Source organism: Scyliorhinus torazame, chromosome 4 (assembly GCF_047496885.1).
Source record: "Scyliorhinus torazame isolate Kashiwa2021f chromosome 4, sScyTor2.1, whole genome shotgun sequence".
Taxonomy (NCBI): domain Eukaryota; kingdom Metazoa; phylum Chordata; class Chondrichthyes; order Carcharhiniformes; family Scyliorhinidae; genus Scyliorhinus; species Scyliorhinus torazame.
In genome coordinates, this window is record NC_092710.1 from 342193243 (window position 1) to 342217565 (window position 24323).

Consider the following 24323-nt stretch of genomic DNA (forward strand, 5'->3'; position numbering starts at 1 on the left):
CTTACGGAGCCCTGTCCATTCCCTCGCTACCTGAATCCCCAAATACCTAAACCTATCCCTTGCTACCGTAAATGGCATCCCCCGTAAATTAGCCCGCTGTCCCAGCTCATTCACCGGGAATACCTCGCTTTTCCCTGCATTCAGTTTGTACCCCGATAACCCTCCAAACCTCCCCAGAAGGCCCATAATCCTTCCCATATTCTCCAGCGGATCCAAAACATACAGCAAGAGGTCATCGGCATAGAGCGACACCCGATGCTCCCTCTGTCCCCTCATAATCCCCCGCCACTCTGCCGACCCCCTGAGAGCCATCGCCAACGGCTCTATGGCCAGCGCAAACAGCAGCGGCGACAGCGTGCCCCCTGCCTCCTACCCCTGTGTAAGTCAAAGTTTCTTTCTCACCCTCGCCCTTGGTGCCACATACAGCAACCGTACCCATACCACATATCTCGGCCCAAACCCAACCCTTCCCAAAACCTCGACCAAGTACCTCCACTCCACCCGATCAAATGCCTTCTCCGCGTCCATGGACACCACCATTTCCGGTACCAGAGCCCCCGATGGATTCATCACGACATTCAACAGCCGTCTTATATTACTCGCGAGCTACCTGCTTGATTTTCTGCAACCACCCCCGGGTTACAGTCCTCCTGCCAAAAACTTTTTTTAAAAAACTTTTAAAAAAAAAAAAAAAAAAAAAAAACTTTTTATTGAGGTATTTTTTTGGCATCGTAACAGCAGCAATATAAACAATGTGCATGAGAATATAAACATAGTGCAAATACCACCTCCCTCCCCCACAGGTCTCACCATTAATTAACCCCGTAATCTACGCTAACCTAGCCCCCCCACCGACGATTAATTTTCCGCGAAGAAGTCAATGAATGGTTGCCACCTCTGGGTGAACCCTAACAGTGACTCTCTCAAGGCGAACTTAATTTTCTCCAAACCGAGAAAGCTGGCCATGTCCGATAGCCAGGTCTCCGACTTCGGGGGCCTTGAGTCCCTCCAAGCTAATAGTATCCGTCTCCGGGCTACCAGGGAAGCAAAGGCCAGAACATCTGTCTCTTTCTCCTCCTGGATTCCTGGGTCTTCCGACACCCCGAAAACCGCCACCTCTGGACTCAATGCCTCCCTTGTTTTTAATACCTTGGACATGACATCAGCAAACCCCTGTCAAAATCCCCAGTTTTGGACATGCCCAGAATATGTGGACATGGTTCACTGGTCCTCCCGCACATTTTGCACACCTGTCTTCCACCCCAAAGAATCTGCTCCTCCGGGCCACTGTCATGTGGGCCCGGTGAACGACCTTGAATTAAATCGGGCTGAGCCTGGCACAAGTTGCGGTTGCGATGACTCTACTCAGCGCATCCGCCCAAAGGCCCTCCTCTATCTCTTCCCCCCAGCTCCTCCTCCCACTTTCGCTTCAGCTCCTCAGTCTGCATCTCCTCTGATCCCATGAGTTCCTTGTAAATGTCCGAGACGCTCCCTTCTCCTACCACCCTCCGGAAACTACCCTGTCCTGAATCCCCCTTAGCGGTAGGAGCGGGAAGGTTGATACCTGTCTACGCAGAAAGTCCCACACCTGCAGGTATCTGAATTTGTTTCCCCTCACCCTTGCAAACTTCTCCTCCAGCGCCCTCATACTCGGAAAGGTCCCCTCTATAAACAAGTCCCCCCCCCCATCCTCTCAATTCCCGCTCTCCGCCATATTCGGTACCCCCCCATCCATACTCCATGGGACAAACCGGTGATTATTCCAGTTTGGGGACCAGACCGATGCTCCCACATAGGGAGGGTTCCGACCTGTACAGCCTGCTGTAGAAACCCCTAAACGCCTTACTCACCCCTGCCGAATCCCCAACCAAGTTCCCATCCCATAACTTTCCCTATTTCTCTAGCTGCCACCCTCTTTCTGAGCTGCTGTGCAAGCATCCTGCTAACCTTCTCACCATGTTTGTAGATCGCCCCCCTCGCCTTTTTGGGCTGCTCCACTACCCTCCCTGTGGTTAACAAGCCGAACTCCGCCTGTAGCCTCCGCCGTTCCCTTAAAAGCCCTATCTCTGGAGTCTCCGCGTACCTCCTGTCGACTTGTAAAATCTCTTTTACCAGTCGGTCCATCTCTGCCCTGTCCGTCCTGTCCCTGTGAGCCCGGATCGAGATCAGCTCCCCCCCCCCCCCCCCCCATCTGCTCCATGAACCCTTTCAGTTCCTTTGTCATTGCTGGCACCCTGCCCGTTTTCGAGCATGACCGATCCAGGCCGGGATCAAGAACTGTATTAAAGTCCCCTCTCATGACCAGCTTGTGCGAGTCCAGGTCCGGTATCTTCCCCAACATCCTCTTTATGAATTCCACGTCATCCCAATTTGGCGCATACACATTAACCAGGACTACCTTCATCCCCTCCAGCTTACCGCTAACCATAATATATCGACCTCCCACAGCCGAAATTATTCAAATATCACCCGCTTAATAATCAAGATCGCAACCCCTCTAGCCTTTGTGTCCAGCCCCGAGTGGAAGATCTGACTGACCCAGCCTTTCCTCAATCTAACCTGGTCCACTACTCTAATGTGCGTCTCCTGCAACATTACCACGTCCGCCTTCAGTTCCCTCAGGTGCGCGAACACACGTGCCCTCTTAACCGGCCCATTTAACCCTCGAACATTCCAGGTGATCAGCCTAGTTGGGGGGCAAAGTGCCCGCCCCCCCGCCGATCAGCCATCCCCTTTCTTGGGCCCGCCTCCAGCCCATGCGCCGCCCCTCCTCCGGCCGCCCCCGCCACCGACCTCTCTGTCCCTCAACCGAAGTCCCTCCTTCGTCAGCAGAACAACTACCCCCTCCCCGAGCAACACCACTCTGAAACCTAACTGATACAATAAACTAAACATATGCACACCCCCACTGTGCTTCCCTGAACTAGCTCACCCAGCTAGCTTGGTGGCCCCCGCCGCCAAATAGTCTCCCACCTATTGTTCCCTCCCCCCCCCCCCCGCTCATACAAACAAACTCCCTCATCTAACGATCCTGACACAATCACCAGGCTGAAAGAAAAACACCGAAACCCAAACAAGCAGGTCTTCATCCCACAAAAGTGCACATCAAAGCAAAAAGCATTGTCAATATTCACCAGGAAGAAAACCTGAAAATGAAAAACTTTTTCCCCCCTTCTTAAACAGAACTCAAAAACAGAAGAGAAAAAATAAAAAACCAATATAAGCCAACAAGTTGCATCAAAGTTCAAAAGTTCTCAGCCCACCACCAGTCCTTTTCTTTTCGCGAAGTCCAGCGCGTCTTCGGGCGACTCTAAATAATGATGTGGGTCCTCATTAGGGACCCAGAGACGAGACGGATACAGCAGTCCAAAACTTCACCTGTTTCTTGAAGAAGATTGACTTCATTTGGTCCCCCGTTCGAGGCTTCCTCACAAGCGCTCTGTACGCCCTGTCCACCTCCAAGGGTCGGGAGAATGCCCCCTCCCCCAGCAGCTTCTCAAACATACCCGCTACGTATGCCCCACCATCAGCTCCCTCAGACCTCTCCGGGAGCCCGACAATTCTTAAGTTCTGCCGACGGGACCTATTCTTTAGGTCCTCCACCTTCTCCTGAAGCCTTTTCTGCTGGTCCCTCAACACCTCCAGCTCCACCGCAGTTTGATGCTCCTCCTGCTCAGCCATCGCCTTCTCAACCTTCTGGATCGGCCGATCCTGGGCGTCCAATCTGTGCTCCAGCCGATCAGCCGACTCTTTAATCGGGTCCAGGCAGTCCCGTTTCTGCTTGGCAAAGCCGTCCTGGATGACCTGCATCAGCTGCTCCGTTGATCGCTGGGCCGACACACCAGGGGTCCTCGGCCTTGCTGTCTCCTGCTGCAGCTTCAGCACAGCCTTTTTTTTCTGCCTTTTCGTGCACTTCTGGTTCTTTTCTCCATACACTGATACGTGGAAACGGTGGCCAATTGCCTCAACCTTCGAATTTACAGTTTAAAACCGGAAAAAAGGTCAGGGGGGAAAGGTCCAAAAGTCCGACCAGAGCGGGAGCCACCAAATGTGTGACTTACTCCTCCATAGCCGCCACCGGAAGCCCTCCCCGCCAAAAACTTAGCCAATACTTTCACATCGTGTTCAATAGTGATATGGGTCTATACGACCCAAATTCCGCCAGGTCCTTCCCGTTTTTGGGGATTAGTGTGATTACTGCCTGCGTCATTGTCTTCGGCAACTCCCCCTTCTCCAGTGCTTCATTAAACGCCCCCAACAGATGTGGTGCCAGGTCCTTCGCAAATTCCTTATAAAATTCCACCGTGTACCCATTAGGCCCAGGGGCCTTCCCCGACTTTATACCCCTGACATTATCCAGCACCTCCCTCAGCCCCATGGGCTCCTCCACCTGGGGAATCTCCAGCTCTTCCAGAAACCGTCCCTTGTCCCCCTCCTCTCTCCCCGGGTCCGCTACGTAAAGTCCCTGGTAGTACTCCCTGAACGTCTCATTTGGAGTATTGTGAGCAGTTTTGGGCCCTGTTTCTAAGGATGTACTGGCCTTGGAAGGGGTCCGAGGAGGTTCACAAGAATGATCCCTGGAATGAAGAGCTTGTCGTATGAGGAACGTTTGAGGACTCTGGGTCTGTACTCGTTGGAGTTTAGAAGGATGAGGGGGGATCTTAATGAAACTTACAGGATACTGTGAAGCCTGGATAGAGTGGGCGTGGAGAGAATGTTTCCACTTGTAGGAAAAACTAGAACCAGAGGACACCATCTCAGACTAAAGGGACGATCCTTTAAATCCGAGATGAGGAGAAATTTCTTCAGCCAGAGGGTGGTGAATCTGTGGAACTCTTTGCCGCAGAAGGCTGTGGAGGCCAAATCACGGAGTGTCTTTAAGACAGAGATAGGTTCTCTTTTTAAAAAAATATTTTTATTGAAGCATTTGCAAAATTTTTATAACAATAACAAACAAAAGGGGGAGATCCTCAAACAATAGAAGGGCTGGTTTAGACCACTGGGCTAAATCGCTGGCTTTGAAAGCGGACCAAGGCAGGCCAACAGCGTGGGTTCAATTCCTGTGCCAGCCTCCCCGAACAGGCACCGGAATGTGGTGACTAGGGGCTTTTCACAGTAACTTCATTTGAAGCATACTTATGACAATAAGCGATTTTCATTTCATTTTCATTTGTCAACAATAATAACAAAAACATTAACATGGTAAACTAGTCATTTCCCACCCAACCCCGTCTGTACACCCCTTAATCATATTGCACCTACCCCCCCCCCTTCAGAATACTGCATCTGTTGACATTTTAATTTTCCCCGAGAAAGTCGACAAACGGCTGCCACCTCCGAGAGAACCCCAACATTGACCCCCCTCAAGGCAAACTTTATTTTCTCCAGCTTGAGAAACCCAGCCATGTCACTGACCCAAGTCTCCACACTCGGGGGCTTTGAGTCCCTCCACCTTAACAAGATCCGTCTCCGGGCTACCGGGGAGGCAAAGGCCAAGACGTCGGCCTCTTTCACTCCTTGAACTCCCGGGTCTTCTGACACTCCAAACATCGCTATCTCTGGACTCTGCACCACCCGTGTGACAAGCACCTTGGACATTGCCTTGGCAAACCCCTGCCAGAATCCTCCAAGCTTCGGGCATGCCCAAAACATATGGACATGGTTTGCTGGGCTTCCTGCACACCTCACACATCTGTCTTCTACCCAGAAAAACGTGCTCTTCCTTGCTGCCGTCATGTGTGCCTGGTGGACCACCTTAAACTGTATCAGACTGAGCCTGGTACATGATGAGGAGAAATAGACCTTACTTAGGGCTTCTGCCCACAGACCTGCCTCTAACACCCCACCTAGCTCCTCCTCCCACTTGCCCTTCAGTTTCTCCACTGGGGTCTCCTCCGCCTCCAACAACTCCTGATAGATATCCGACACTTTCCCCTCCCCCACCCAGGTACCGGACACTACTCTGTCCTGTATCCCCTGTGGCGGGATCAATGGGAAAGCCAACACCTGTTTCCTCAAAGTCCCGGACTTGTAAATATCTGAAACCATTCCCCGGCGGCAGCTTGAGCTTGTCCTCCAGGGCCTTCAGACTGGGAAAACCCCCGTCTGTGAAAAGATCTCCCATCCGTCTAATTCCTGCTCTCTGCCAACTTTGGAACCTGTCATCTATCCTACCCGGCGCGAACCTGTGGTTGTTACAAATCGGGCCCAGACTGACGCACCCTCCACCACCTTATACTTCCTCCATTGCCCCCAGATCCTCAATGCTGCCACCACCACCGGGCTAGGGAGTACGGGCCGCCGAAAGCGGCAGAGGTGCCGTAACCAGTGCTCCCAAACCGCTGCCTTTACATGACGGCGCCTCCATTCGCTCCCATGCCGACCCCTCCCCATTACCCACTTCCTAATCATCGCTATGTTCACCGACCAATAGTAGTTGCAGAAGTTCGGCAGCGTCAACCCGCCCTCCCCCCGACTGCGCTCCAACAAGATTTTCTTCACCCGCGGGGTTTTATTCGCCCATACAAAGCCCAAAATAATCTTGTTTACCCATTTGAAAAAGCACTTGGGGATGAAGATGGGGAGGCACTGGAAGACAAAATCTGGGGAGCACCGTCATTTACACGGTCTGCACCCTCCCCTCCAACGACAGCGGGGGCATATCCCATCTTTTAAAGTCCCCCTCCATTTGCTCCACCAGCCGGGTTAGGTTGAGCGTGTGTAATGCCTCCCATTTCCGAGCCACCTGTATTCCCAGGAGTGACGGCTCCTCTCTCCCATCCTGAATGGCAGCTCCTTCAGTCTCCTCTCCTGCCCTCTTGCCTGGATCACGAACAATTCACTTTTTCCCATGTTCAATTTGAAATCAAGTTTAAAATCTTTTGAAGCAAACAGAACAGATAAATATTTCTCTGAGATATAGGCCGATCTCGCTTTTGAATGTAGATGCCAAGCTGCTAGCTAAGATTTTAGCCACTAGGATGGAAAACTGTGTCCCGGGGGTGATAGGGGAGGAGCAAACCGGATTTGTTTAAAATCTTTTGAAGCAAACAGAACAGATAAATATTTCTCTGAGATATAGGCCGATCTCGCTTTTGAATGTAGATGCCAAGCTGCTAGCTAAGATTTTAGCCACTAGGATGGAAAACTGTGTCCCGGGGGTGATAGGGGAGGAGCAAACCGGATTTGTTAAGGATAGACAGCTCAATGCTAACGTTCGGAGGCTTTTGAATGTAATTATGATGCCCTCAGAAGGAGAGGAGGCAGGCGGAGGTTGCGATGGACGTGGAGAAGGCTTTTGATCGGGTGGAGTGGGAGTATCTTTGGGAGATGCTGGGAAGGTTTGGGTTTGATGAGGGCTTCATCGACTGGGTGAGATTGCTCTACCAGGCGCCGGTAGTGAGTGTGTGCACAAACCGGCTGAGGTCGGGGTACTTTAAGCTACACTGAGGGATGAGGCAGGGGTGCTCCCTCTCCCCGTTGCTGTTCGCTCTGGCTATAGAGACATTGGCCATGGCGCTGAGCGTCAAGGAAGTGGCAGGGGTTGGCTCGGGGGGGTGGGGGTGGGGGTGGAGCACCGGGTTTCGCTGTACGCGGACGATCTGCTCGTATACATCTCGGACCCGGTGGAGGGGATGGGGGAGGTTATGCAGATCTTGGGGGAATTTGGCAGGTTCTCGGGGTACAAATTGCTCCGGGTCTTTTTCTCGTTTAAGGATGTGTGAAATCGAGGCCTGCGACATCGTTGGGGGGAAGGATTCCCATCTCTTTAGCCTCATTAAAGGTCCTCATCAGCAGTGGGCACAACACCTCTGAGAAGTTCTTATAGAATTCTACCGGGTAACCGTCCGGCCCCAGAGCCTTGCCCAACTGCATGCCCTCCAGTCCTTTAACAATTTCCTCTGCTTCAATCGGGCCCCCAGCCCCTCGACCAGGTCCTCCTCAACCCTCGGAAACCTCAACTGATCCAGGAACTGCCTCATCCCTTCTACACCAGGCGGGGGTTCCGACTCATATAGTTTGCTATAAAATTCTTTAAAAACGTTGTTCACCCTCCGAGTCCAAGACCATATTGCCCTCCCTATTCCTTACTCTCCCAATCTCCCTGGCCGCTTCTCTCTTCCTAAGCTGGTGCGCCAACATCCTGTTCACCTTTTCCCCATATTCGTAGACTGCCCCCCTTGCTCTCCGCAACTGCTCCACTGCCCTCCCCGTGGTCAACAACTCAACCTTTGCGTGTAGTTTCCGACGCTCCCTCAAGAGCCCCGCATCTGGGGCCTCCGCATATCTCCTATTCACTTGAAGTATCTCCTCCACTAATCTCTCCCTCTCTGCTCGTTCCACCTTTTCTCTGTGAGACCGAATCAAAATTAGTTCCCCTCTTACAACTGCTTTCAGATCCTACCAAACCACCGCTGCTGATACCTCACCCGTATCGTTTGTATCCAGATAATTCTGAATAGACTTATTCACCCGCCCGCAGACCACTTTGTCTGCTAACAACCCCACATCCAGTCTCCAGAGCGGGCGCTGCCCTCTCTCCTCACTCAACCGCAAATCCACCCAATGCGGGCCATCATCAGAGACTGCAATTGCCGAGTATTCCGTCCCCACCACCTTCGGAATTAGCGCCCTGCTTAGAAGAAAAAATTCAATGCGAGAGTAAACTTTATGGACATGAGTAGAAAACGAAAACTCCTTCACCCTCGGCCGTTCCACGGGTCTACACCCCCCCCATCTGCTCCATAAAACCCCTCAACTCCTTCGCTGTGGCAGGCCACCTTCCAGTCCTGGATTTTGACCGGTCCAGATCAGGATCCGTGACCGTGTTAAAGTCCCCCCACCATGATCAAGCCATGAGACTCTAGGTCCGGGATCTTGCCTAACACCCGTCTCATAAATCCCACATCGTCCCAGTTCGGAGCGTATACATTTACAAGCACCACCCGTACACCCTCCAGCTTCCCACTCGCCATAATACATCTACCCCCCTTATCAGCCACAATTCTTCCAGCCTCAAACACCACCCGCTTGCTGATCAATATCGCTACCCCCCTGGTCTTTGAGTCCAGCCCAGAGTGAAACACCTGACCAACCCACCCCTTTCTCAATCTTGTCTGATCACAATAATCTTTAGATGTGTCTCCTGAGCATAGCTACTTCTGCCTTCAGCCCTTTTAAATGCGCGAAAATGTGAGCCCTTTTGACCGGCCCATTCAAACCCCTCACATTCCACGTAATCAGCCTGGACAGGGGGCTGCGACCACCACCACACCCCCACCCCCGCCGACTAGCCATAACCTTTATTTGGGCAGCCCAGAGCCCGCGCCCCCCGCTTCCCCGAGCTCCCCAACAAGCAGCAACCGCCCTCGATCTTCCTTTTGTTCCCTGATAATAGTTCCTCCCCTGTCAGCGAAGCAGCCTCGCCCCATAACAGCCCCCGACACCTAATCCCCCAGGTCAAGCACCATCTTAGCGCATGTGCACCCCCCACCATGCTTCCGAGAGTCAGCTGACCCATGCTGACCCCGACAGCCCCCACCCTTGGTGCCAAACAGTCTGGCTCCCTATTGTTCGAACCCCTCTCCCGACATGCATAAACCATTTAAAAACATCGCAGTCACCAGTAAGTAAACAACTTCAAGTAAAAGAAATTAACATAAACCAATGCAGAAACAATCGCTTGAAACCAGACCTAACCTCCCACAGAATAGCACCAACTTCGGGGGCCCACCTCCGCATCCAATCTCTGCAAAAACAAAGCATCCTCAAACCACCACCCCAGCCCAATACTTAACCCAGAACCACATAGTCTTATTTGGACCGATACAAGAATTACAAAAATTACAAACTGCCGCCACATAACTCCTTCAAGACTTAAGTGTCCTTTAAGACGCTTCCAACTTCTTTTCTTTGATAAAAGACCATACATCGTCCGGTGCCTCAAAGTAAAAGTGCCGGTCTTCGTGCGTAACCCACAACCGGGCTGGATACAGCATCCCGAATTTCACCCCCTTCTAGAAGAGGATCGCCTTCACCCGGTTAAACTCAGCACGTCTCTTGGCCAGCTCCGCTGCCATGTCCTGGTAGATGCGCACCTCGCTGTTCTCCCATCTGCTGCTCCGCTCCTCCTTGGCCCACCGCAAGACAAGTTCTTTGTCCTAAAAATGGTGGAAACGCATTGTGGGTCATTCGCCTTGGGCTTCCTTGCGAGGGCTCGATGCACTCCGTCCACTTCCAGGGGCCGAGTAAACGCCCCGGGCCCCACCAGCGTCTCCAGCATGCTCGCCATGTATGCTCCGGCATTCAACCCCTCAATTCCTTCAGGGAGGCCAACGCTCCTTAAGTTCTGCCTCCAGGACCTGTCCTCCAACTTCTCCTGCATTCTCTTGTGGCGCTCATCCAACACCACTTTATGCTCCAGCACGGTTAGATAGTCCTCCTGGCTGGACAACTTCAGCTCAATTTCTTGTATCGCTTTCCCTTGGGCCGCCTGATTCAAAACCACTTGATCGATCGCAGCCTTGATCGGGTCCAGCGTTTCCTTTTTCAGCTCAGCGAAACAGTCCTTAAAGAACTTCATCTGTTGCTCTTTAGACCACTGAGCCCCCGCTCCCTGGTCCTGGCCCTCCGCCATTCTGCGCCGCGGTACCAGCTCCGACTGCTTCACTCTATCCGGGCTGAGTCTTTTCATATGGCCACTTCTAGTCCAATTACCCATACATCGGAGGGGAAATCCATCTTAATATCGTCCACTACACCGATCTATCCCCTAAAGTCTGAGAAAAGTCAGGAAAAAAGGTCCGAAAGTCCGTTTCAGGCGGGAGCTATCGCATGTGCGACCTACTCCTCTATGGTCGCCACCGGAAGTCCGATAGATAGATTCTTGATTAATAAGGGGATCAGGGGTTATGGGCAGAAGGCAGGAGAATGGGGATGAGAAAATATCAGCCATGATTGAATGGCGGAGCAGACTCGATGGGCCGAGCGGCCTAATTTTGCTCCTATGCCTTGTGGTCTTATCTTCCCTGGCTCCGACACCACATCCCCAGTCTCAGTCCATAACTTCAGTATTTCCCTGGACGCGGCCTGCCTATGCAGCTGGTGGGCCAGCATGTGGCTTGCCTTCTCCCCATACTCATATTGCACATTTGCCCTGTGTAGTTGCCCTACCACCCTCCCCGTTGTCAACATGTCAAACTGCCCCTGCAACATTTTCCTACTCTCCAAACCACCGCAGTGGGCACCCTCGAATATTCCCTGTCCACCTCTACTATCTCGCTCACTAGACTGTCATGTTCCTCCCTCCTTTCCTTATCCGCACAAGCCTTAAACAAACTAATTTCCCCCGGGACCACTGCCTTCAGTGCTTCCCAAAAAATGGCTGCCGACATCTCCCCATTCTGATTCAGCTCCACATACTCCTTCATCGCCGCCCGCACCTTATCACAAAAAACCCCGAGTCAAACCTCCATCCCGGTCTCTGCTCTCGTCACAATCTAAACCGAACCTCCAGCCAGTGGGGTACATGGTCCAAGATAATTATGCCTGCTTACTCTGCCCCCTCCATCCCAACCAAAATCTCCCAACTCACTGCAAAGTAATCAATCCTCGAATACACCTTATAGACGTGTGAAAAGAAGGAATACTCCCTTCCCCCTGGGTTCTGAAAGTGCCAAGGATCCACCATACCCATCCTCTCCATAAACCCCCCAGCTCCCACGCTATTCGTACCCTACCCATCGACCTGGGACTAGATCTATCCACCCTCAGCTCCAGGACACAGTTAAAATATCCTCCCAAGGGCAGTACGGTGGCACAGTGGTTAGCACTGCTGCCTCACGGCACCGAGGTCCCAGGTTCGATCCCGGCTTTGGGTCACTGTCCGTGTGGAGTTTGCACATTCTCCCCGTGTTTGCGTGGGTTTCGCCCCCACAACCCAAAGATGTGCAGGGTAGGTGGATTGGCCACGCTAAATTGCCCCTTAATTGGAAAAGAAAAATGGATTGGACACTTAAATTTATAGAAAAAAAAGGAAAATAAATAAATAATTTAAAAATCACCTCCCATGATCAACTGGTGTGTGGCCAAATCTGGGTTCGCTGCCAGCAACCCCCTCATCAAACCCACATCATCCCAATTTTGGGCAAACACATTTACCAACAGCACTGATGCCCCTTCCAATACCCCACTCACAATCACATATCTCCCACCCTGACCCCTCACCTCCTTTGCACTCACAAATCCCTTTTTGTTTGTTCATTAAAATCACCACACCCCTCGATTTCGAATCAAATCCAGAGTGCAAAACCTGCCCGCCCCACCCCTTCCTTAACCTTACCTGGTCCTTCACATGGAGGTGGTTCTCCTGCAGAAAGACCACTGCCCTTTCAAGCTCCTGAGGTGCGCGAATACCCGCGACTGTTTAACCGGCTCATTCAGTCCCCGGACATTCCAGGTTACGCCTCCAATCCCCTCTACCGTCCGTCAGCTTCCCCACTTAACTCCCTCCCCCGTAATTCCACCCTGTACCTAGCCCATCCCAGATGGCCCCTTTCTTTCTCTGTCCCTGACCATGTCATCTCTTACCCCCGCCACGTCACAACAAACTCTCTCTACCCAGTGACTATATTTGAACCCTTTGGCATGGTGACCGTGTTGCCTTGAATTATTAAGTTTCTTTTATAATTTTGAAAATGAATGAGCCTATCTCAAACACTGCTTTGGACAGAAACCACTCCTGATGCTAGAGAGATGAGAATGATCCGATAATTAGTTTTTTTTCACAACTGGTTGGCGTTTTGTTTCACATCACATTTTAAAAATTCTGTTTTCCAGTTGCCCAGACATTTTTCCATAAGCCGCCCGGCGGGCTGTACTCCCTGCCTTATCTATCAGAGGGCATTTCAGAGGATTCTGCCATTCTCAGTCGCTCAGAATGGTGGGAGGTGCTTTTCTTCATCAAGAAGTTGGAACCAAAACAGCAGCAGGAAGCCGTTGATATCATCAGACAGAACCTGGAGGATCAGGTCAGAACAGAGCTACATGGTTTGTGATGCAAGGTTTGGCTGCATCAACATCAGTTCTGCTACAATGCAAACTCTTGCCTGATATAATGTGCCATCCTGATATTTAACAAAATGCACCAGGCTGATAGTTTTTCAGGGTGTGCAAAAGAAAATTGAGTATGAAGTTAAAGAAATAACTTGCTGAGCAAAAATATAAAGCAATGTTAAAGCAACAAATTGGTAATATTTTAAAAAAGCATGATTAATGAAGGTAACTTGAGAGTGAGAAAGTAAGTGTGTTTAGCTCATCCCAGTCTCTGGGTGGGTGGGTGGGTGTGATCAATGTTGGTGTGTGGGAGTGAGAGCGATTGAGAATCTTCAGACTGGTAGTGAGCAGATATAGAACATAGAACATACAGTGCAGAAGGAGGCCATTCGGCCCATCGAGTCGGCACCGACCCACTTAAGCCCTCATTTCCACCCTATCCCCATAACCTCTCCTAACCTTTTTGGTCACTAAGGCAATTTATCATTGCCAATCCAGCTAACCTGCACGTCTTTGGACTGTGGGAGCAAACCCACGCAGACACAGGGAGAACGTGCAGACTCCGCACAGACAGTGACCCAGCGGGGAATCGAACCTGGGACCCTGGCGCTGTGAAGCCACAGTGCTATCCACTTGTGCTACTGTGCTGCCCCAAACACACTGTCACACTCTCTCTCACACTCTCTCTCTTGTTTCCCCCCCACTCCCACACTGCCCCACCCTTACCCTGTGGGGCTCACTGTCTTGCTTTACAGTGAGTTACATTGGAAGAAGCTCCAATACAATGTTGTACCAAAGAATTTAATGTTACATTTAACAAAAGTCAAAATGGTCATGCTGGTGGCACACAATGATAGAAATATCAGCATGTGTTCTTTTCAAATTATAGATGTGTGGACAATTGGCAGTAACTTTTCTGAGTCCATTTTGTTTTCCTTCTGCAGATTTGTGAAATGGATGAGAGCGTGTTGATTCAGTTGGTTGTACCAGCAGAACTTGCGCAGAAGCTGCTTCAGTTCCTGAGCCCTTTTTGCCCATCAGCCTACCTGAATGACCTGGAGTGCTCCCATGTTTATACCAAACACTGCTTGAAGAAGAAAGGGCTACATCAGGACAACCTCACCAGTGCATTAACCAACATCGACTACATCTGCCTGCCTGGCACCACTGGCTTGATCTCCTCTGGATCATCTGCCTCCCAACTAAAGAGAGCCAAGAAAGAAGCTTCTCCAGACCTTGCCAGCACTGCTGATATTTCAACTAAAAATGATGCCACACAGCCAATAGAGATGGGTAGAATGGAGGAGTTGGAGTTACCAGATGATCTTGAAGAGAAACAGAAAGGTGAGAATATCTGGTGCAGGTGGGAATCAGGATCTGATTTCTACTTAGAGCCATTCTGTTCAGAGGCCATTCAACCCATCGTGTCTGTGCTGGCTTTTGGCGGAGCAATTTACCCAGTACCACTCCCCTGCCAATCTCTCCATAGCCCAGCACGTTTAGTTTTGCAGTCCAATTCTCTCTTTAAATCATAGAATACCTACAGTGCAGAAGGAGGCCATTCGGCTCATCGAGTCTGCACCAACCATCTGAAAGAGTACCCTACCTAGGCCCAGTTCCCCGCCCTATCCCCGTAACCCCACCTAACCTGAACATCCCTGGACACTATCATGGCTAATCCACCTAACCTGCACATCTTTGGACTGTGGGAGGAAACCGGAGCACCCGGAGGAAACCATGGAAGAAAGTGCAAAAACCGCACGCAGTTACCCAAGGCCAGAATTGAAAATGGGCCCCAGCACTGTGATGCAGCAGTGCTAACTACTGTGTCACCGGCAGCCCCAGTTTAAAGCTATGATTGAATCAATTAACCACCACACAGAAGGGAATTCCAGGTCCGGACCACTCGCTGGATACAAGTTTTACCTCCTCTTGCGTTTGTTTCTTTTGCCATTCACCTCAAATCATTGTCCTCTGGTTCTTAACTCTTATCATCAATGGGAATAGCTGTCCCTTATCTACTCTGTCCCGATCACTAATGATTTTGAACACCTCTATCAAATCTTTTCCCAACCAGCTCCTGTAATGCTAGGGACCACACTTCAGGAAAGATGTGAAGACATTAGACATTAGACATTGACGAGAATGGCGGCTGGGATGGGGGACTTTTAAGTCATGTGGATAGATTGGAGGCCAAACTAGTTTTTATAAATGTTCATGATAGCGTCCTTGCTTTTGTACTGTCTCTATTTGTGAAACTCAGGCTCTCACATTAACCGCTTGCTCAACCTGCCTGCTACTTTCAATAACAACCATATTACCCTCATCAATCCTCGACTCTTTGTTACTTAAGTGCAATTTGTCGATAACAGATCTATGCTGCCTTTCCTTAATTAATCCACACTTGTCCTGGAATATTGTTTCTAAATGTTTCCACCACCTTCTATCCAAGAAAAATTGAAAGATTACGGCCAGAGCTTCTACAATTTCCACCCTTATTTCCTTCTATGTTCTTGATCAGGTACTGGTGACTTATCAAATCCAGATACGCTCAGTGTCCTCCTCTTCATTTATTTGCCCACCCAGTTTCTCAATTACCACCTCTTTCACAGCATCTTCCTTGTTAAAGAGACGGATGCAAAGTACTCCTTGAGGACCTTAGCCATGCCCCTGCCTCCAGGTGTTAGCCCCGAATCAGCTCCAGTCCTTCTTCACAGAATCACATCTTTACAGTGTAGTTCATCAAGTCTTGACTGCCTCTCTGAACGAGTATTCTACCAAGTCCCACTCCCCTGCCTTATCCCTATAACTTTGCACGTTCTTTTGTTTTAGGGGGCCGCCTCTCTTCTTCGGTGATCCCCCGCTAACAAGAATGATTGTCCACCTGAGAAGCTCAGTGTTACTGCTCATGGGCTCTGTGGGTACTTGTATGACTGACGAGCCTGATCCTAGAGCCGCACCTTCGACTGCGCAATTGGCTGGTGTATCCGGGAGCTGGGGTTGGTCCTTGGATTCTAGATCAATGGTATTCCTTTTTCAGGCTCGCTTTTCCGGGCCTTTCTTGTCGTCGGGTGTCCTCGAAGAATAGCCCCCCCTTCAATTAGGAGGTTCCTCCAAGTAAATCTCTTCTGGGCAAGGGTCTGCCTGGCATTGATATCTATGTTGAATATCTTGTGACGAGCCTTCAGGGCATCTTTGAAGCACTTCCTTTGTCCTCCTCTTGTTTGGAAGCCTTCCTTGAGCTAGGCAAAGAAGATTTGCTTCGTCAGTCAGGACTCTGAAATCCTAAGCAAAATGCTGGCAAATGACAGAGTTGCTTTTGGGTGATCATGGCCTCGATGTTGGTACTCTTAGCTTCTTCAATGACATGGTACCTCTCCAGGGCCTTGAGGTGGCGTCTGTATGTAGACCAAGAGATGGGACGATGACCGCCTTGTACACAAGGATCTTGGTGTCAGCACAGATGTTGTGGTTGTCAAAGACTCTCGACCTTAGGCATCCGAAGGAGATGCTCACAGATTGGATATGATGTTGGATTTCCACATTGATGTCATCCTTCAAGAAGGGATGGTTTCCCAGGTCTGGGAAATATTCCACATTTGGGAGGGTTCCTCCATTGATGTTGATGGATGGAGAGACTGGATCTTGCCGTGCGGCAGGTTGAGACTGAGCGATTCTTTGGTATGCTTCTGCGAAGGTGTCAAACATGGCTTGGAGATTCTCCCCAGAGAGTGTAGGTGGCGAAGTCATCTGTAAACTGATGTTCCACAATTGTCAGTGTCGTTTCCGTCTTGGATTTCAACCGGTTGAAATGTATTCCATCCATCCTGTAGACGGTGTCCACGCCACTGGGAAGCTTGCTCTTGTCAAGGTGAAAGATGGTGGTGATGAGGATGGAGAAAAGGGTGGGGACGATGACACATCCCTGCTTGACTCCAGTCTTGACCTCGAAGGTTTCTGTCTTATTTCTGTCGGTGAGGACTGTCACCGACATCTTGTTGTGGAGTAATTAATGATAATCTTTATTGTCACAAGTAGGCTTACATTAACACTGAGTGTCTTTAAGACAGAGATAGATAGGTTCTTGATTAATAAGGAGATCAGGGGTTATGGGGAGAAGGCAGGAGAATGGTAGAGCAGACTCGATGGGCCGAATGGCCTAATTCTGCTTCTACGTCTTGTGGTCCAATGAAGTTACGGTGAAAAGCCCCTAGTCGCTACATTCCAGCGCCTGTTCGGGTACACGGAGGGAGAATTCAGAATGTCCAAATTGTCTAATAGCACGCCTTTCGGGACTTGTGGGAGGAAACCGGAGCATCCGGAGGAAACCCACACAGACACGGGGAGCACATGCAGACTCCGCACAGACAGTGACCCAAACCAGGAATTGAACCTGGGACCCTGGCGCTGTGAAGCAACAGTGCTAATCACTGTGCTACTGTGCTGTTAGTTGGATGTTGATGAATTTCTCTGGACTGCCATCCTTTTACAGGGTCTTCCATGGCACTTCCCGATTGACTGAGTCAGAAGCCCTGGCCAGATTGATGAAGGCCATGCGGAGTAGTTGATGTCACTCCTGGCATTTCTCTTGACGTTGCCGAGCAGTGAAAATCATGTCGGCTGTTCCATGGTTTATTTGGAAGCCCCACTGGCTTTCCGGAAGGATTTCTTCAGAGATTAGGAGAAGTTTGATGGACTCGGGGAGTATTGTCACTGGGCTAGTAATCCAGAGGCCAGTGGTAATGCTCTGGGGACCAGGGTTCAAATCCCACCGTGCCAAATGGCGAAATCTGAATTCAATGAAAATCTGGAATTAAGAGTCTAATGATGACCATGAAACTGTTGTTGATTGTCGTTAAAAACCCATCTGCTTCACTGGTCCTCTCGGGAAGGAAATCTGCCATCCTTACCTGGTCTGGCCTACATGCAACTCCAGATCCACAGCCCTGTGATTGATTCTTAAATGCCATCTGAAATGGACCAGGAACTGCCTCAGTACAAGGGCAATTAGGGATGGGCAACAAATGCTGGCTTCACAGTGGAAGACACGAATAACAATCTAAAAATAAATCATCATGGGGCAGAAGGGAGGAAGAAGAAATAAGTACAGTGACAATCCTCAGGGTAGAGGACTTCCGGTGGCGGCTATGAAGGGAGTAAGTCGCACACTTGGTGGCTCCCGCTCCGGATGGACTTTTGGACCTTTCCCCCCGACTTTTTTGCGCTTTTAAGCGCTGGATTGGAAAGTAATAGCACTCGAGCACTGAATCCATACAGAGGTGTATGGAACTAAGAAGTAGGAAAGATCACAAACCGCTGAACAAGTGGACAAGCAAGGGCAAAGGGGAGGCTGTGAGTGAAACCAATATGGCCGATGTCCAGACCCGGGCACTGCCAGCTCAGCCGACAATGGAGCACCTGTTGCAGGTTATGCAGGAGAACTTCCCAGCACTGAAAAGTGATCATTTGGAACCGCTCCAGAAATCGTTTGGCCGAATGGAGAAAAGGCTGGATTGCCCAGGCTGAGAAGATCCAGGAGTTGGAGAAGACGGTGGAGGAGCAGGCGGACTTTCAAACGGTGGCGGACATGGAGATTCGAAGGTTGATAGACCAACAAAAAATGCTCCTGGAGAACAGGTCTCGCCGGCAGAATTTAAGAATTGTAGGCCTCCCGGAGGGGGCCGATGGGTTGGACGCTGCCGCGTATGTGGCAGATAGGTTCCAGAAGCTGCTGGGAAACGAGGTGTTCCCTCGCCCACCGGAGGTGGACAGGGCACATAGAGCCCAGGCGAGGCAGCCGCGGCGAGGGGGTCCCTCACGAGTGATGGTGGTCCGGCTCCACAGGTTCCTGGATAAGGAGCGGGTTCTTCAATGGGCCAAGAGCATGCGGAGCTGCAACTGGGACAATAGCACCCTGCGCGTTTACCAAGACCTGAGCGCAGAGGTGGCCAGAAGGGGGGCAGGCTGCAGGCAAGTTAAAGAGATTTTATATAAGAAGCAGGGCTGCTCTATCCGGCGCGACTGTGGGTTACGCACGAGGGCCAGCACCATTACTTCGAGGAACCCGAGGAGGCGATGGACTTTGCAAAGAGGCAAGGGCTGGTCCCGAGCTGAGGACTCTTGGACTCGTGTTGGAACTTTTAATTGTTTCTCTCTTGTTTCTGAGAGATGCCTGCATGTTTTTACATGCTTTCGTATTTTGGTTTTTGTGGGTTTTTTTTGTCTTTTTTTCTCTTCTTGTCTCTTTTTCGCTTTTGGTTTGAGTTTTGTTAGAAAAAGAGAATAGTTAGAATGGTTCGGATATGGGGGTGTTTTTCGGGGAATTTTTGCGATCTCTTTCTGTGTGCAGATAGGAATGGTTGGCAGTGCCTGCTATTTTGTTTTGTATAACTTAAATTGCACTATTGTTGGGGCTGTCTCTGTCCTGTTTAGAGTATTTGTTCAAGCAGGGCTGATTTGGGGAAGTGGTGTGGATGGGCCGGGGGGAGGGGAGCCAGGGAACAATAGGTGGGAGACACGCTGGCGCCGGAGTTGGGAGCCACCAGGCTAGCTGGGCTCAACGGAAGCCAGGTAGGGGGTGTTCACTTAGCTAGTTTATATCAGGGGTTAGGTTATAGGGTGGTGTTGCTTGGGGGGGGGGGGGGGGGGGGGGGTAGGTCTGCTGACGATGTTGGAAATTGGGCATGGTAACAGTGAGGAGGTCAGGAGTGCAGGCGAGCTAGTGGAAGCGCGACACATGGCTTGGGGGCTGGCCAAAGAAAGGAGATTTCTGATTGGCAGAGGGGGGGGGGCGAGGTGCCCCCGACCAGGCTGATCACCTGGAATGTTAGAGGGTAAACGGGCTAGTCAAGAGGGCGCATGTGTTCGCGCATTTACAGGTTTTGAAGGCGGACGTAGTCATGTTACAGGGGACTCATCCGAAAGTGGCGGACCAGGTCAGATTAAGGAAGGGCTGGATTAGTCAGGTCTTCCATTCAGGGCTCGACACTAAGACCAGGGGGGGGTTGCGATCTTGATCAACAAGCGGGTCAAATTTGAGGTAGAGGGCAAAGTTCCGAATGGGGGTGGCAGATTTGTTATGGTTAGGGGTAAGCTCGAGTGGGTGAGAGTAGTCCTGGTCAACGTATATGCCCCTAATTGGGATGACGTAGATTTTGTTAAGAGGTTGCTGGGGAAGATCCCTGACTTGGACTCATGCAAACTGATCATGGGTGGGGACTTTAACACAGTTCTTGATCCTGGCTTGGACCGGTCGGGTTCAAAAACGGGTCGGGTGCCAGCGATGGCAAAGGAACTGAGAGGGTTCTTGAAGCAAATGGGGGGAGCTGACCCATGGAGATTTAGTCGGCCGTCGGCGAAGAAGTTTTCATTCCATTCTCACGTCCACAAGGTGTATTCCCGAATCGATTTCTTTATCATGAGCAGGGACTTGCTGACAGGGATGACGGGTGCAGAATATTCGGCAATTTCCATCTCGGACCATGCTCCGCACTGGGTTGCACTGCAGATTTGCAAAGGTAGCTTTCAGCGGCCACAATGGAGGCAGGAAGTTGGGCTGCTGGCAGACGAGGCGGTGTGTGAGAGGCTGAGGAAATGCATGCATAATTACCTGCAGGTAAATGATACTGGAGAAGTCTCAGCAGCGGTGCTCTGGGAGGCGCTGAAGGCAGTGGTGAGAGGGGAGCTGATTTCAATCCGAGCCCAGAGCGACAGGACAGACAGGGCAGAAACGGACCGACTGGTTAAGGAAATTTTACGGACGGACAGGAGCTATGCGGAGTCCCTGAGGCCAGAGTTACTTAGGCGACGACAGAGGCTGCAGACCGAGTTTGGGGTGTTGTCTACAGGGAAGGCCATAGAGCAGCTTAGAAGGGCAAAGGTGCAATATACGAGCATGGGGAGAAGGCCAGCAGAATGCTTGCACAACAACTAAGAAAGAGAGAAGCAGCTAGGGAAATAGGAAAGGTAGTCGACAGGGAGGGAAATCTGGTGGGGGACCCGGTAGGACTGAACAAGGTGTTTAGGGACTTCTATAGCAAGCTGTACACCTCGGAACCCCCCACGGGACCGGAGGGGATGAGGCGCTTTTTGGACGGACTGACCTTCCCAAGAGTAGGTAGGGGGTTGGTAGACGGGCTGGGGGCCCCAATCAGGACCGAAGAAGTACTGGGGGGCCTGAAGGTCATGCAGTCGGGTAAAGCCCCGGGGCCGAATGGATACCCGCTGGAGTTTTATAAAAAGTTCTCCGAGATAGTGGGGCCGGTGCTGGTCAGGGTGTTCAACGAGGCAAGAGAGAGGGTCCTACCCCCGACGATGTCGCAGGCCATTATCTCACTTATACTGAAATGGGATAAAGACCCGGAGGCATGTGGGTCCTATAGGCCAATTTCTTTGATTAACGCAGACGCTAAGTTACTGGCCAAGATCTTGGCGTCTAGAATTGAGGACTGTGTACCGGACGTGATTGCGGAGGACCAAACCGGGTTCGTAAAGGGCGGGCAACTGGTGGCCAATCTTAGGAGGCTGCTCAATGTGATTATGATGCCTCCGGAGAGCAGGGAGGCAGAGGTAGTGGTAGCAATGGATGCCGAAAAGGCTTTCGACCGGGTTGAGTGGGACTATTTTATGGGAGGTGCTGGGACATTTTGGGTTCGGGGTTGGATTCATTGACTGGGTTAGGCTGCTATATCAGGCCCCAGAGGCTAGTGTGAGGACGAACAGGACGACATCTGACTACTTCAGACAGCACCGCGGGACTAGGCAGGGATGCCCCCTCTCCCCACTGCTGTTTGCACTGGCTATAGAGTTGCTGGCAATTGCTCAGAGCTTCAAGGGACTGGAAAGTGCTGGTCTGGGGGTGAGTGGAACATAAAGTCTCGTTCTACCCAGATGACCTACGGTTATACGTGTCAGACCCAATGCCGGGGATGGACGGAATCATGGAAACCCTGAGGGAATTTGGTCGGTTCTCAGGATATAAATTGAATATGGCAAAGAGCGAGATGTGGGTAGTGCAGGCGAGAGGTCAGGAGAGTAGGCTGAGGGGGCTGCTGTTCAGGCTAGTAGGGGAAAGCTTCAGATATTTAGGGATACAAGTAGCGCGAGACTGGGGTAAGTTGCATGAGCTAAACTTGTTCCGGTTGGTGGAGCAAGTGAGGGCCGAGTTCCAGAGATGGGATGCGCTCCCGCTGTCATTGGCGGGGAGAGTGCAGACGGTGAAGATGTCTATTCTTCCGAGATTCTTGTTCATGTTTCAGTGTCTCCCCATCTTCGTCCTTCTTTAAGAGGCTCGATAAAATTATCCTGGGATTTGTTTGGGCGGAAAAGTCCCCACGAGTGAAGAAGGCGATGCTCGCGAGGAACCGAGAGGATGGGGGGCTGATGTTGCCGAACTTTAGCAACTACTACTGGGCAGCTAACGTAGCCATGGTAAGGAAATGGATGGTGGGTACAGGTTCGGTTTGGGAGCGAATGGAGGCTGCTTCGTGCAGGGGCACCAGTTTGGCAGCCTTGGTTACGGCGCCTCTGCCGCTCCCGCCGGCACGATACTCCACCAGTGGTGGTGGCTCTACGGATCTGGGGCCAGTGAAGGAGGCATAAAAGGGAAGTGAGAGCATCGGTTTGGTCCCCAATCTGCTGTAACCACCGATTTGCCCCGGGGAATATGCAATTATGGCGGAGGGCGGGGATTGCGAGGATGGGATTGTGAGGATGGGCGATCTGTTCCTGGAAGTGAGCTTCCCGAGCATTAGGGTGTTGGAGGAGAAGTTCGGGCTGGCGAGAGGGAATGATTTCAGGTACTTGCAGGTGCGGCATTTCGTACGCAGATTGGTACCATCCTTCCCACGCCTCCCACCAAGGGGGATCCAGGACAGGGTAGTTTCCAGAGGAGAGAGGGGAGAGTCTCCGACATTTATAAAGAACGAATGGGAGCAGATGAGGCACAGACCGAAGAACTGAAGCTTAAGTGGGAGGCGGAGCTCGGGGGGGGGGGGGAGATAGAGGATGGCATATGGGCAGACGCTTTGAGTAGAGTAAACACGACCGCAACATGCGCACGGCTCAGTCTGATCCAGTTCAAGGTCGTACACCGGGCCCATATGATGGTGGCCCGGATGAGCAAATTCTTTGGGCTGGAGGACAAATGTGCTAGATGTGCCGGAGGACCAGCGAACCATGTACACATGTTCTGGGCGTGTCCTAAACTAAGGGGGTACTCGCAGGGATTCGTGGACGTCATGTCCCGGTTATTGAAAACTAGGGTGGCAATGAGTCCTGAGGTGGCAATTTTTGGGGTTTTGGAGAACCCGGGAGTCCAGGAGGAGAAAGAGGCCGATGTCTTGGCCTTTGCTTCCCTGGTAGCCCAGCGATGAATACTGTTGGCATGGAGGGACTCAAAGGCCCCGAAGTCTGAAGTATGGCTTTCGGACATGGCGAGCTTTCTCGGGCTGGAGAAAATTAAGTTCGCCTTGAGAGGATCGCTGTCAGGGTTCGCCCGGAGGTGGCAGCCATTCGTTGACTTTTTGCGGAGAATTAATCGTCAGCGGGGCGGGGGGAGGGGGGGGAGAGGAGGAGGATAGCATAGAGTAGGGGGTTGCTTAGGCAGATTGCGAGAGGGGAGCCGATGCTTGCATTATGTCGTATTTGCTTTTTGTACACTACGGTATAATGTTGCTGTTTTAAATGCCAAAAATACCTCAGTAAAATTGTTTATTAAAAAAAACAATCATTAGGGTAAACGTGCTAGGTCACCTAGTGGGAAAAAAAGGCCGAAAAGTCCCCTGAACCAGATGGATTGCATCCCAGGATATTAAAGGCAGTCGCTGCAGAGATAGTTGATGCAGTAGTAGTAATCTTCCAAGAATACTAAAATTTTGGAAAACTGCCAATGTAACACTTATTCAAAAAAGGAGGGAGCCAAAAAACAAGTAACTATCAACCAGTCAGCTTAACTCTGTGACTGAGAAAATGTTACGATCCATTATAAAGGACGTAATAGCAGAGCATTTAGAAATACATAATATAATCAATCAGAGTCAACATGATTTAATGAAGGGGAAATCATGCCTGACAAATTTATTAGAATTCTTTGATGTAATGAGCAGTGTAGATGAAAGTGAACCAGTAGATGTAATATACGTAGATTTCCTAAAAGTGTTGGATAAGGTACCACACAAAAGGCTACTTATGGCTACCACAGAAAAGGCTACTTAATAAGCCCATGGTATTGGGGGTGGTGTATTAGAATGAATAGAGGATTGGCTAACTGA

At 50.9% G+C, this 24323-nt stretch overlaps 1 protein-coding gene across 1 annotated transcript in view; it reads left to right on the plus strand.

Moving 5' to 3' along the window:
• The window catches only part of LOC140411187 (cullin-9), a 463592-nt gene that overhangs the window by 115644 nt on the left and 323625 nt on the right, over positions 1 to 24323 (plus strand). Inside the window, exons 6-7 of the mRNA XM_072500276.1 lie at positions 12838 to 13028; positions 13998 to 14397. Coding sequence (XP_072356377.1) covers positions 12838 to 13028; positions 13998 to 14397 — 591 coding nt within the window. The remainder of the gene's footprint in view (positions 1 to 12837; positions 13029 to 13997; positions 14398 to 24323) is intronic.